Raw genomic sequence first — 14354 nt, forward strand, 5'->3', positions numbered from 1 at the left:
TTCATATCAATCTCCTCTTAAGGAATATTCCATCTCAATTTGAAATCTTGCCCTTAATTTAATCCTGTGTTTAATGTGTAGGAATACCATAATTTAGTTAAGCATTTATCCCATGTATGATACCTTCACGTGCCAATGGTATCCAAATAACTATTTAATTTTTTCCTCTTGAATTTTCATCCGGGTTCTCCTCTTGGTCAGAGAATTCCAACTTTTGATTAACCTAGAAGGGTGAGGGAAAAAAACTTCCCCATGCAGTAAACCTAAAGTTTGTTTTTGCTGTTCTTATTTCTTTGAGTGGTCCTGCAGTTTCATGTTGCTCATTGATTCACATAGGTTTTTATCCAATTTGAGTCCGATGTTAATAACAAAGGCTACGTCTAGACTGGCATGATTTTCCGCAAATGCTTTTAACGGAAAAGTTTTTCCGTTAAAAGCATTTGCGGAAAAGAGCATCTAGATTGGCACAGACGCTGTTCCGCAAAAGCACTTTTTGCGGAAAAGCATCCGTGCCAATCTAGACGCGGTTTTGCATAAAACAATACCGCGTTGTCTACACTGGCCCTCTTGCGCAAAAGCATTTGCGCAAGAGGGCTTTTGCCCGAACGGGAGCAGCATAGCATTTCCGCAAGAACACTGACAATCTTACATGAGATCGTCAGTGTTCTTGCGGAAATTCAAGCAGCCAATGTAGACAGCTGGCAAGTTTTTCCAGTCTAGACGCAGCCAGTCTAGACGGAGCCAAAGAGTCTAAGACTCTTTCCCCAGTGTTGTAGAGCCTTCTCTAAATACTTCAATAAGTTCTTTCATCTCCTAAATGTACAGGCCTCCTCTCTTTGGCTTGCCCTCATAGCTAAAACCCACCATTCCTTTGCTTCATGTAGCAATCCTGCTTTTGGCTTTCCATGAATGAGCGTATACCTGCAGAGTTAAATGTCTAAAGCCACACTGACTATTCTAGATAGGCTGCCTTCAGAGTTCAAAGGAAAAATCATTTTTATATAATATTTACAATACAGACCCAATTCTTAAAAAATCAAATGCTGATACATTGTTAACATGTATATCAAATTCTTAAGCTGATATTTCAGATTTGTTCACTAGCTAGCCAGCAACATAAAATAAAGGTAGGCAAAGATTTACCTTCTCCTTGAATGCTTCCAGCTCTGCATCTGTAATTTTCCATGGAGTCTCTTTTTTTAATTTCTCAGCAGTTGTTAAATCTTTGCAGCTTTCATGGAGGCGATATGGTTCAATCATCTCTTCAAAGAATTTCCAGCTGAAACAGGAATTATAAAAAAAGGCCTCACAGCAGGGTACTAACTCATTATTTCACAGATAATTTAAGTAAGGCAGGTCCCTACAGACTGCAGAATTATAGCTGAATGACATGCAACATCTTTAAACATTTGGAGCCAAATTATACCCTCAAATACATCTGTGCCACCACTTTAAAATGAGTTTATATCGGTAAAACTAAAAGGTACTTTTGGCCCCATATGGCTGTGTCTAGACTACATGCCTCTGTTGTCAGAAGCATGTAGATTTGTTGTTTTGGCAAAGGCAAATGAAGCCGCGATTTAAATGATCGCGGCTTCATTTAAATTTACATGGCTGCCGCGCTGAGCCGACAAACAGCTGATCAGCTGTTTGACCGCTCAGCGCACTAGTCTGGACGCTCCCCTGCCGACATCAAAGCCCTTTGTCGGCAGCCCCGTTATTCCTAGTGGGATGAGGTTTACCGGGCTGCCGACAAAGGGCTTTGATGTCGGCAGGGGAGCGTCCAGACTAGCGCGCTGAGCAGACAAACAGCTGATCAGCTGTTTGTCGGCTCAGCGCGGCAGCCATGTAAATTTAAATGAAGCCGCGATCATTTAAATCGCGACTTCATTTGCCTTTGCCAAAACAACAAATCTACATGGCTCCGTCGACGGAGCCATGTAGTTTAGACGTACCGTATGTGTACAGCAAATTTGCAGCAACCATTGGTATCCTTGTAGCATAGCCTGTTTAAGATGATGAAACGTTTTCACTAAACTGGAAAGTATTGGTTAGGGATGTAAAAGAGTAGTCAATTAGTCAACTACTCACATTCCCCATTCCTGTCTCTGTATCAGAGGCAGCAAAGGGGATGGTGAAGCAGGAGCCGGCTTAAAAGCCTGTTCCCCCCAACACCATCTCTGTGGTGCCCTTTGCCCCTCCCCCCACATTGCCTCTATCAGCTGCAGCGGCAAAGCAGCCCCTGTCTGGTCAGAACGGGGAGCTGTGGAAGGCCTCCCAGAGGCCAATAGACTCGACTTTCAAGCAATGCTGCATTTACACTAGTATAAATTCAACCATACAAGATTGGGAATAGCATTACTCCTCATGAAAAGGATGAGTACAGAAATCGACTTCCACAGCCCTAAGGTCAACGTGAGAGGCTTGGTGATGCATCACTTATAAAATTGACCATATGTACTAAAGTCGATATGAAGTCCTAGTGTAAGAACAGGCCATAGTGGTATCTACACCAGTCAATATAACTTCCACCACTTGGATGTGGATTATTCATAGCTCTGAATGGCATAAGTTATACTGAAGTAAGTTCTAATGTAGACAAGAATTTAAATTGAATAAAGAATGTGGGATGTTATCCCAACACTGAATACACTTAAACATTTTTCAGAGTTTTGTAGTGTTGGAAGTCACCTGAATAATCAGTATATAGCTTTAATAAAATTAATAGCTAGTCTGTGTAAACTTATCTTAATGGCAGATGGAAAGAAGTTCTATGGCTAATGCTCTGGCCTCAGGGATCTGGGTTAAATTCCCAGTTCTGCTACAGATTTCCTGTGTGATTTTGAACATGCCTCTAAATTTCTCTGTGTATCAGTTCCCATATGTAAAATATGGTTATTAACACCTTCTACCTTGCAAGGATGTCGTTAAAATAAATTCATAAACAACTGAAAAGCATTTTGATATTACTGTACTCAGAGGCCAATCTATATATATAATTTTATAATTTTCAGCAGCAACTTCAGAGCTTAATCTGCCTTTAATCCAAGTGCACATCTCTTAATAAAATCTAGGGGATTTGCACATGGGTTTAGGGAGAAATATGGCACTATTGCAAGTGTCCAGTCATGATATACATTTATTATATGTTATACATAATGCTGAATTTGCAAATGAGTTTGCTTTTGTGAATGCCAAATGTATTTTTGTTTGATTCCTTTGCAAATATTGTTTTGGAAGATCATTATTCAGTTAACACAAGAAAGAAGAAAAGAATAATGCTCTTCACAATTCTGGGTAAAATTAAGAAGAAAATATATACTGTGGAATAAGAAAGGGGATGAATAATTTAAATGGCTTTGCTGATTTTTCTGAAATTAAGATGTCAGATAGAAAACACTTTATATGTTCACAATAGTATAACACTCTTCGTTTCTGTGATGTCTGCCAACCAATCATTGTACAAGCACTAATGAAACAAATAAGTATTGTTATAACCATTTTACACAGACAGAAAAATGGAGACTCAGTGAGGTTAAGTGACTTGCCCAAGGTTATACATGAAGTCCCAGAGATGATGGTTGTGGAACAGAAAGAAAGTATGGTATCAGAGAAGCATGGTAAATAGGCTGGAGAGTAGAAGGAGGTGCAAGTAAACTGGCATTTCATAGAGGACCTTGAAGAACAAAGTAGAGATTTTGAACTGAATTCTGATGGAGTGGAGGTATATCCTTCTCTGAGCACTGATGAGGAGATACTTCATTTTGGAAAGATTTACAATGGGAGAGTTGGGACTTAACCCTGTAAGTCTTTCTTTAAAGTTTACTCAGTTTGGGGAAAGTTCAACAGAAATCCAGAGATGGTGGTTTGTTTTAGAAGGGAGGAGGCACATTTACCTGCTGAATTGTCATTATCTACAACAGGTTCTGAAATACAGGGGTGAGCAACACAGGGGTAATCATCAAATGCAGCAAAATGTAAGGTAGAAAATATGAAGTGGCTGTGAGGGACAGTAGTTTCTAGTTAGCCTTGGACAGCAAAATGTTTAATTCTGGCTTTGCTCTCAAGAGTCACTCAGACATGGATTTTCTTGAATATTATTCTTCATTCCTTGCTTGACTTATCTAGAGAATAAATTTGCCTAGCTTTAAAAAAAATGTTTTGCCTTCATTATATTTGAATGATAAGAGAGAGCTGAACCATCCTTCTCTAGGGAAGGAGCTGTGTGTGTGTTTGGCCTGAAAGATGGTAAACTACAGAATGCCTGGGCAATGTAAGAGGACTTTGAAAGTCTCAATCAGAAGGGAAGATGAGTCTACAAAAGAGCCGCAATCTGATGAATAGCATGATGAAGTCAAGGCCATGGAAACAAAAACAGATATGAAAAGTAATTATAAAATGATGTCTATTAAATTCAGTGGCTCATAACTGTGGGTCTCTAATTAGTCTTTGTATTAAAATAAAGGCTTATGATTGCAACATAAAGTGGAAGGCCGTTTGTAGTGCAAACCTTTGTACTGTGATTTTTAAAAGCCTTTTTTTAGTGCTCTTGCTTTCATCCTTTGATATTTTTATAATCAGTATAAAAGAAACAACTCCCAGATTTAGAAACTGCAGTCAAATAATGGGTTTTTGGAAATGTTTCTTACCTCTCTTTGTTGGGTTTCATATTGATGTTGCCAATGATCTTAATGTCAGCGTATTTTATTCTGAATTTGCTTAGAAGTGAAGTCATCCTGAAAACAAAGGGGAGAACACTTTATCACTGCATTTTTAAGCACCTCAGATCAAAGAATGCTCATAAATGAGTTAAATCATGAAAAGTAATCATCTAGTATTTTAACTTAATTATATGACAAGTGAATTTATCTGAGATGCTTCAGTTAGTGTTTCTGCTTGCATTTACCCTGGTTTACAGTTTATAAAATTGTGTATGGCTATACTAGAAACACTACTCTGCTGATGAAGCACTGAGAAGTAGATGATACAGTGATGTTTTTCTGTCACAATGGTAAATCAGCCTCTTTGAGAGGCAGTAGGTAGGTTGGCAGAACTGGCACTTAGGTAGGGTTGCCAGGTAGGGTTGCCAAATGGTTGAAACAAAAATACCAAACACCCCTCCCCTGCAAAAAAAAAAAAAAAAAAAAAAACCCACTGGGAAAAAGTTCTGTTGAAGGAAATAAAAAGGGGGGGGGGGAGACCAAAGTTGTTGAGCACACAAAAAAAGGACCCTGAGAGTTATTAAGCAAAATAAATAAATAAAATTAAACAGCATTAAAACACCATGTCCCCTTTAAGAGTGAGTGCAGGGATAGGAACAGGGGAGCGGTTGAACACTAAGACCCCGGGGCTTTCCCTTGGTCGGCAGCCATTTTGTGCTGGCAGCCTTGCGGAACCAGGTAACCATGGGGGCTGGTGTGGGGGGCTGGGGGTGTTGGGAGCCAGGGAGGCGCTCGGGGGGGGAGGCTGGGTGCTGAGTGTTTGTAGGGTTGCCAGGTGCCTGGCATTTTTGCCTCTTGGCCGGGGAAAAAATCAGAAAATACTGGACATTTTAGGTGTCCGGTATTCTCTGAATTTTTTTACCGGACAGGAGGCGAAAATACTAGACTGTCCGGGTGAATACCAGACACCTGGCAACCCTATGTCTGGTATTGATTGATTTTTTTTAATTAATAACTCTCGGGATCTTTTTTTTTTTTTTTTCTGCTCGCTCAACAGCTTTCGGTATTTTTGGTTAAACCATCCGGCAACTCTACACTTAGGTCAACTTTACTTTTAATTTTTTTACATGTAATTTTTCATAGCCCTGAGTGATGTAGAATTGCATAAAGTTACAGAAAGCAAGGGCAGCATCCAGAGGGATATATTTTTGTATTTTCGGGAAAACATTGGTACTTTGATCAAATATTTTAAAAGATTAAATTCAAAAAGATCTGTCACATACAAAAAAATACAGGGAGAATTATCTCTTCCAGTCAATGGCGCACAGCTCTATCATCAGAGTTATCAGAACCTGTGTGCATTGAATAAACATAACACCACCGTACTGATTGGAGAAGAGAATTTGGCCCACAGGTTTGATAAGTAATATTTGGAATTGGAATGTTATCAATCTATGCACTTATGTGGTCCCATTACTAAAGTATCTGTGCAGTACCCAAAAAATTAAAAATAGAAAAACAATATATATATATATATATAATATTCCTTTCCAGCCTTAGTAGAAATAACTTGATTATTTTATAGTTTTTATTTATGTGCCCTATTTTAAGGGTATCTGACTCTTATAGGTTTTGCATGTACAGGCAGTCCCCGACTTACACGGATCCGACTTATGTCGGATCTGCACTTACGAACGGGGCTTTCTCGCCCCGGAGGTCGAGGTGGCGGATTGCTACCTGCGAGCTCCGGGGCGAGAAAGCCCCGTTCGTAAGCTGCTCCAGTGCCCCTGGTCTGCTGGAGACCGTCTCCAGCAGACCAGGGGCACCGGGCGGGTTCCCGCGCTTCTGAGGCTTTGCCAGAGCAAAGCCTCAGAAGCGCGGGAACCCGCCGCTGCTGCCGCTTCAGTCCCGGTGCCTGTGGTCTGCTGGGGACGGTATCAGAGCCAGAGCAAAGCCTCAGAAGCGTGGGGAACCGCCGCTGCTGCCGCTTCAGTGCCGGTGCCTGTGGTCTGCTGGGGACCGTCCCCAGCAGACCACAGGCACCGGGACTGAAGCGGCAGCCGCGGCGGGTCCCGCGCCTCTGAGACTTTGCCAGAGCAAAGCCTCAGAGGCGCGGCACCCCGCTGCCGCTGCGGCTCTGCTCCCCGAGTCCCTGGTCTGCTGGGGGGGGGGGGGCGCAGATAGTGTGCCCCCCCAGCAGACCAGGCTTTTGTTTTGGACCCTGGGGCAGAGCAGCTGGGGCGCTGCCGATTGGTCCTGCAGCGCCGCTCTGGGCACTACTGGACCAACCCGGCAGCACCCCAGCTGCTCTGCCCCAGGTCCTGATTCAGCCGCTGCTGGTCAGTTTCAGCAGCGGCTGAATCAGGACGCCTGGGGCAGAGCAGATGGGGTGCTGCTGGGTTGGTCCAGTAGTGCCCAGAGCGGCGCTACTGGAGCAACCCAGCAGCACCCCAGCTGCTCTGCCCCAGGCATCCCCAAGTCAGCTTCTGCTGAAACTGACCAGCGCTGACTACAGGAAGCCCGAGGCAGAGTTGCTCTGCTCCGGGCTTCCTGGAATCAGCTGCTGATCAGTTTCAGCAGCAGCTGACTTGGGGACGCCTGGGGTTCTTAAGTTGATTCTGTATGTAAGTCAGAACTGGCGGTCAGTTGCTGAATCTGGACGCCAGTTCCGACTTACATACAGATTCAACTTAAGAACAAACCTACAGTCCCTATCTTGTACGTAACCCGGGGACTGCCTGTAGTTCTGAAATTGGCTTGTCTACAGTAGTAGTCAGGGAAGGGTTACAGTACTTCACTTACCCAATTCCTTGATTTCTTTTCTATAACTAATTTTTGGTATTTGTCAGGAGCTAAGAATTCACTAGGGCAGATCGTTGTGGTGATTTCTTCTTGTATAAGAAGGCAGTTTTAATTTCCACCTGGAGGAAGAAGCTATCTAAGCAGGCTTGGAGAGGAGTATTTCTTGCAGTTTATGTCTACATCTAATCCAGAATATGTTTGGCTGGTAGAAATGGGTGCAGAGATTAATTGTGAGAATTCTAAAATGGAGAATTTGGTTTGTGTTATAATATCAAAAATGTTGTCTGTGATGATGTTGAAGTCTCCTCAGATGATAATTTTTTTAAACATTATCATTTCTCTTTTGGCTCCTCTGGAAAGCTTTAGTGCTTTATAGATGGGTAGGATGTTGAGGTTAGTTGCGTCTCTGGATTCACAGATTAAATGGGCATACACCAAGAATTTTGTTTCAAGTGGTGATGACTCTGTATTACATACAATGATTTTCATAGTGCAAAGATACAATACAATGATTTTCACAGTGCAAACTAAGGAGTATCATTCTGTAGCGAGGGAACATGACCTATTAGGAAGAGAATATGTGACGTCTGACCCTCCTGTGCCAATCATTTACATTTAAGATTAATGACCCATAAAGCCTTTGTCAAGATCTAGACATTTCTATATGAAATATACTTTTATTGCTGTCCAAAATAGAGTATATTGTACCTGCTCAGAAATATTAGGGGGAACTATATGCAAATAGTATTCCTAAGCAATCAAAATATTTGAAACAGTAGTGGGAAAAATAAGTAAATTTACACTAATTTTTCATCTTCAATCCGGTTGATCTTTCCTCCAGTGAAGATCCTTAATTTACAATCCTTCCACTTTTTCCTCATAGTCAGAATATGGGGAATTAGGAGTGTTAAACCTGGATAAACATATTAAACCGTAAGGAGATCAAATGAGTATAATTAGTGTTAAAAACCATAGACGCCAACTTCCTGAGTGCTCTGGAGCACCCAGCGGGAGAGGGGTGGGAGGGGCGACTTCATTGTGGGTGGGAGGCACTGGGGGGAAAGATGGAGCAGGAATGGGAAGAGGAGAAGTGATGGTGGGAGACGTGGGAAGAAGCAGAGCAGGGACAGGAAGAGCTGGACCTAGTGTGAGCCCATGGGGCAAAGAACCTCCCAGCAAAACGAAAGTCAGCACCGGTGGCAAAAACAAAACTGTCTCCTTTACTTGGTAGTGACTAGGGATGTAATAGTATAGTCGATTAACCGAAAAGCAAAAGCTTATAGGTTAATGCAAAAGACTTCACACATTTCCCCCCCACTTCTTGCCAGTAAATTTAGCAGGCTGGCCTGCAGCTCAGCTCAGTCCTGGCTTGCACTAGGTCCTGGACCTACCCCCACTGCAGCTCTGCATTTAAAGCAGCTCAGTTCTGACTTGTGCCTGGTCCGGGAGCTCAGACCCCTGCCCCCTGGACAGAGGCTGCCCGGGGACTATAGAATACTCAACTAACCACTAAGATTTCATGAGGTTAATCGACTATTCAGTTAACCGATATTTAACATCCCTAGTAGTGACATAGGCAAATTTATCTTAAAATATTTAAGCCGTGTGAAAAAACCCTACATCATGGAAGTGTTATCATTTTACAGAAATTCCCAATTATGCATTTATATTTGGCAATGCAAAAATCTTTCTCCCTGGAGTGTCCTTTTGAATCTCTTACCTCCATCATCAAACAGCCACCAAACATCAATTGTTCCTTTCCCTTGTTTCTTTTTAAACTGATTGCTGGCTTCTAGCAGCCTCTGATTGAATTCACCCACATGCATAGACTGGATTGTGTTAATGCTGCTGTCTGTAATGAGAAAGAAGACTGTGTATCTTCTTTTCTTTTGAGAACTGAAGCAAAGTAACTTTCTGATAAATGTGTTTTTAGAAAACAAGGAATAAAACACAGTCATTGGAGAGAGATTTTTCTTGCTTTCTGTTTCTTTCTAGGAATTGGAACCCTTTGGACAAAATAATGAAATGTTTGCCAGGGAGTAAAAAATGATTACTGAAATATTGTCTAATCTCTTAATAGTCATATTACCGTTTACATTAAAGAAAGAATCTATGATAGTTTTAAAATGTGGGATTATAAAGCACTGTGTTGATTTCAGATCATGGCATAAAATGGATTCAGTGTTAATTGTTACATAGATAATGTATTGCAATGATTTAGCACCCACACCTACAAATATTTATGCATATTTATGCATACAACTGTTGGAGGTACCTGAACTGTCTTGGTAACATGGTTCTTAGGCCTTAACCCAGGATACCTTTACTGTACAATTAAATCATGTTTTTTAATCTTAATGTGTCAGTATACACAACTTCCAAAGGTACCAACTGGATTGCAGTGTCTGGGATAGTTTGCTGTCATTTGTTAGTTTTTATGATAGAGAGACTTTATTGCATGAAATTGTACCTGCTGTAAAAGGAAACAGATTTCTGTGAAGTAGATAACCTATTCTAAAATCGATTCTTAATTGAAACACAGGCAGATAAAATGTTTTGAAAAATGTAAGAAATAACAATTTTTAACCTTTTATATTACAAACACATTCGTGTGTTGCAAAATATAGAATCTTCCATAAAATACATGATAGGGTTTGCTAAAGGGAGATGTGGACAACAAACTAGATACAGAGAAGGCTGAGTTGGGCCAAAGATCCAAAGCTTTTCAATTCTACTATAGCTATTCTGGGCGATTTCTCCATGTAGACAATCCCTAAGGATAAGAGGAAAATGTAAGCATGGGACATACATTACATAATGGATATCCCAAACTTACAATGTCCTTTGTATTAATTAAAAATATGCTTTGCATTATGTTGCAATGTTGGTTCTATCTAAAAATGTACATTTTGTCTATTCACTAACAACACCTTTTCCCATTCCATCATTCTTTTAAGCCAATGACTTTATTACAGTTTATCTTCGAATGATTTCAGAGACAGTGTCAGACCAATATTTAAAGTGGAGCAGACAGGCTTCTGTATAGGTTTTGCTCTGATGTATTAAGTTCAGAAGATGCTTTGTACAGTCTTCCAATGTTCCTAGAGTTTTTGCAAGGTAATTATAAAACACTTATCTGATTTCCTGTGTAGTAGGGCATCTATTTTGGTAGTTCCAACAACAAAATAGGAAGATAGGAATATTTATTAACATAATGTATTTCTATATTTCTGTTTGAAAAATATGCTGGGCAAAAGTGTTCAATATGTATTTCCTATTAGAGTGGTATAGAAATCCTTTCCTGCTGAATATTTCCATTTTCTTAAAAGGGCAGATTCTGCCAAAATGATATTTCCCATGCCGAATTCCCAACCAGTTCTTTTTTCTTTTTGAACTGAAGAGAAAAGAGAAGATGGAACACACCATATTTTGTAGCATTTGTTATGAAAGGAGATTCTATTCTAACATGTAAAATTAACTGAGCACTGCCATGTAAAGAATTGATTACATTTTGTGCTAATAGTCTATGTCATCTTCTTGATATCTCTGGGAGTTGGGTGTACAGAAAGGCCATATTCTCTGTCATAGAAAATTCAAAATATATTTTTATAAATGCAAAAATGGTTTTGGATGGGTCATTCTCATACCCTAACAATTGTGAAATGAGAATTTAAATTCAGTAAGCACTTTGCTGTAGATTTACTATATTTCACATATAGGTTTGTTTATCTACCATATACATTTTAATATTCTAGATCCTGTCACATTATACTACTCACAGGCCATTGAAATAGTTTCATAGCACTTACACGTTTGCTTTCAGTGCTTATGCATACATTGGTTCGCTCATTTAATATGGTAATATATTCAAAACATAGAATCAGAACCATTTTTTACATTTTTCATCCACACATTGAGTTTTAGGTGTACATTTGAGTTTGTTCAGGAGAGAGTTTGAATTTAATTGTTCACAGAATTTTGTTCACATTTCATCACTTTTATAAAACTTCAGAAAAATGACATCACTACAAATAAGATCTTGTTAATCTGGGTCTGTTCAGACATATAGTAACCATACTCAATTTTATCAGTTAGATTAAAAGTAAAAAAACAAAGACATGCATTTCATCTGAAAAATGACAGAAGAAATTAGGAGGAGTCCAGTGGCACTTTAAAGAAATTAGTTAAGAACACAAATTAGTTAAGAAATTAGTCTGTCATATCTGGTAACATCTTGGGGTATGTCTACACTAGCTCGGTAGTTCGAGCTAGGTAGGCAAATGAGGGCAACCGGAGTTGCAAATGAAGTCCGGGATTTAAATATGGAAACGAGGAATACTGGTAGTTCGAATTAGAGATCCTAATTTGAACTACCTATTCCGTGCCGCTTGTAGCCGCGGGCACGGAGTTCGGACTAAGGGGGATTTAAAAATGGCGGCGCCCAGGAAGATGCAAATGAAGCCCAGGATATTTAAATCCCATGCTCCATTTGCAACTCTGGTTGCCCTCATTTGCCTGCCTAGCTCGAACTACCGAGCTAGTGTAGACATACCCTTGTATCAGCAGAGGTCACTATATACCTTATTACGGGGTATATTGCTATCCCAACTAATACATTTATGTTCGGGAGAATACTCAATTGGTGAATTTCCCAATGTGTTGTCTGAATTAAATTCCAGTTCCCCTAGGTAAAGTCAAAGGAGGCTGTTGTACCTTAAAAGCTTTCCTTTATAATGAAGGTATAGTTGTGTATCAGTTAAAGTGTTATAAAGTGTTCTTTTACATCATTTAAGATCTTACCTTTTTTGGTTACATGCTTTGTAATATTGAGTTTTTTGGCTTTGCTAAAGAATCCACGGATACCACGATTTTCTTCTTCAAATTCGTTGTCTTTAATGGTAGCTTCTAGTGCCAGCCTCTCCTGCTCTAACTTCTCTAATTCTTCTGTTAATTGAAAACAACACTGCTGAAAACTAGTAACACAATAATTTACAGTTTAAACTAAACAATTGATGACAATAACATTGAGAGTTATAATTATCTGTTGTGATTCTTAGTATCCACTGTAAATATTGGGATAATATCCATTCTTGTGAAATGGTTTTCCTAGCAGATAACTGAAAACTCAATCTGCAAAATCTCTATTTCAGGGTGCACCATACTTCTCTAGAGATATTGCACTGCTATCCATTGCTTTCTATCTTTAGTTCGCTAGTCCACTGGATTAGAAATAGCAGTATTAGTTGGGTCTGTTTTCTTTTAAGGATATCAAAGCACTTTATAAAGGTTGATTTTCTCTAGCTTGGGGAACACAGGCACAGATTTATTAAATAATTTGTTCAGGGCTGCTGATGGTGGGAAGCAAAGGAGCAGTTACCCCAAGGCCCTGTGATTTAAAAGGGCTTGGGGCTCCACGCTACTGCCACTGCTACTGCAGCACCAACAGTGGCTGGAACCCTGGGCCCTTTAAATTGCCATTGGAGCCCTGCATGGTGTGGTCCAGGTGGTGCTGAGGACTGTCTGGCGAAAGAGCTGAGGGCTCACAGTCCGTAGCCTCGTCCCTTCTGCCCAAGCCCTGCAAAGCCTGTTGTCCGTGGTCCCATGTGTCGCACTGAGTTTTAGGCCAGAAGGGAACACCAGATTGTAGTCTAACCTCTATATATCTCTTAACACCAACATCACCCAGCACCTGCGCATTAGGGCCTGGTCTACACTACATCAGAAGGTCAAAGTAAGATACTCAACTCCAGCTATGTAAATTATGTAGCTGGAGTCGACATATCTTACATCATGTTTCCGCACCATCCACACAGCAGGAGGCCGATGGAAGCATTTGCTCTCATCAGCTTCCCTTACTCCTTGTGTGGAGCAAGAGCATTGGCACCGAAGGGGGCACTCTTTGAGTTCCATCTAGTGGGTCTATATTACACCTGCTAAATCGAACTCTTGAAGATCGTCCGCGGCAGATAATCTGTGTAGTGTAGACATTCTGTGTAGTGTAGACATGCCCTAAACCCAACAACCAAAATTAGAACAAAGTACTATAGCCCACAGGAGATTAGACTACTACGTGTCTGAGACAGAGAATAGGCAGGGCTGAGGTGAGGTTACTAAGTAAGGTCCCAATGCACAGCCCTCTGAAGTTAATGGAGTCTTCTCACTGACTTCAGTAGGCTGTGGATCAGATTCTAAATTGTGAATAAAATCTAGTTGCCTAATTCTCAGTTCCCTTCAGTAATCACAAGAGCAGGCTGACTCCTATTTTGGGATGCTCATAAATATTTGTGTACTTTCACTGAATATGTGACCACAGTAAATACTGGAAATATTGCAGTACTTTATCTGATGTTGATGCATTTTGAAATGCTCATTGCAGAGACAGAAGAGTCAGCTAAACTATTCTATAAATATAAGGTATACAAAATAGCTTCTGTTTTGGAGAAAATGAGATTTTTCTCCAAGGAAAAGTAGCATCTGCTGCTACTAAATTTATTATGGTGAGGCACTAGTTAATATAAAATAAGCATTTGGTCTGTAATAAGCTCTTTTTTTTTTTAATAAGGAAAGGTGTTTTCATTGTAGTGAGACATGGTGCAGAAGTAATCTTCCTTGGCCAGTAAATTACTTCTGTGTGTGTATGTAATCATCTGCAGTCACTACAGTTTATTAGTGCTGTTGGCATTTGAATTGCTAACATTTCCTTTAAATTAGACTCTAGTATGATAGCATAGTGCCTGTGTTGATTAGAACGTGATGATAACCACTGACACACACTTACTCAAAACTAAAGATTCAGTTATGCTTTTAAACATAATGCTATCGTGAATGTAATAAAACATTCTGATAGATTACTGGTTGATCCTCTTAAATCTGTGACTCTCTGGTCCAGCA

General features: G+C 40.2%; 1 protein-coding gene across 4 annotated transcripts in view; it reads right to left on the bottom strand.

The window, feature by feature from the left end:
• Positions 1-14354, bottom strand: part of SLC12A1 (solute carrier family 12 member 1) — a 73507-nt gene that overhangs the window by 4340 nt on the left and 54813 nt on the right. For all 4 annotated transcript variants that reach the window (XM_006135065.4, XM_006135067.4, XM_006135066.4 and 1 more), the window contains 5 exons: positions 12264-12407; positions 9184-9315; positions 8265-8376; positions 4650-4736; positions 1144-1279 (listed from right to left, as the gene is read on the bottom strand). In XM_006135065.4, the coding sequence (XP_006135127.2) occupies positions 1144-1279; positions 4650-4736; positions 8265-8376; positions 9184-9315; positions 12264-12407 (611 nt within the window). The remainder of the gene's footprint in view (positions 1-1143; positions 1280-4649; positions 4737-8264; positions 8377-9183; positions 9316-12263; positions 12408-14354) is intronic.

Source organism: Pelodiscus sinensis, chromosome 14 (genome assembly GCF_049634645.1).
Source record: "Pelodiscus sinensis isolate JC-2024 chromosome 14, ASM4963464v1, whole genome shotgun sequence".
NCBI lineage: Eukaryota > Metazoa > Chordata > Testudines > Trionychidae > Pelodiscus > Pelodiscus sinensis.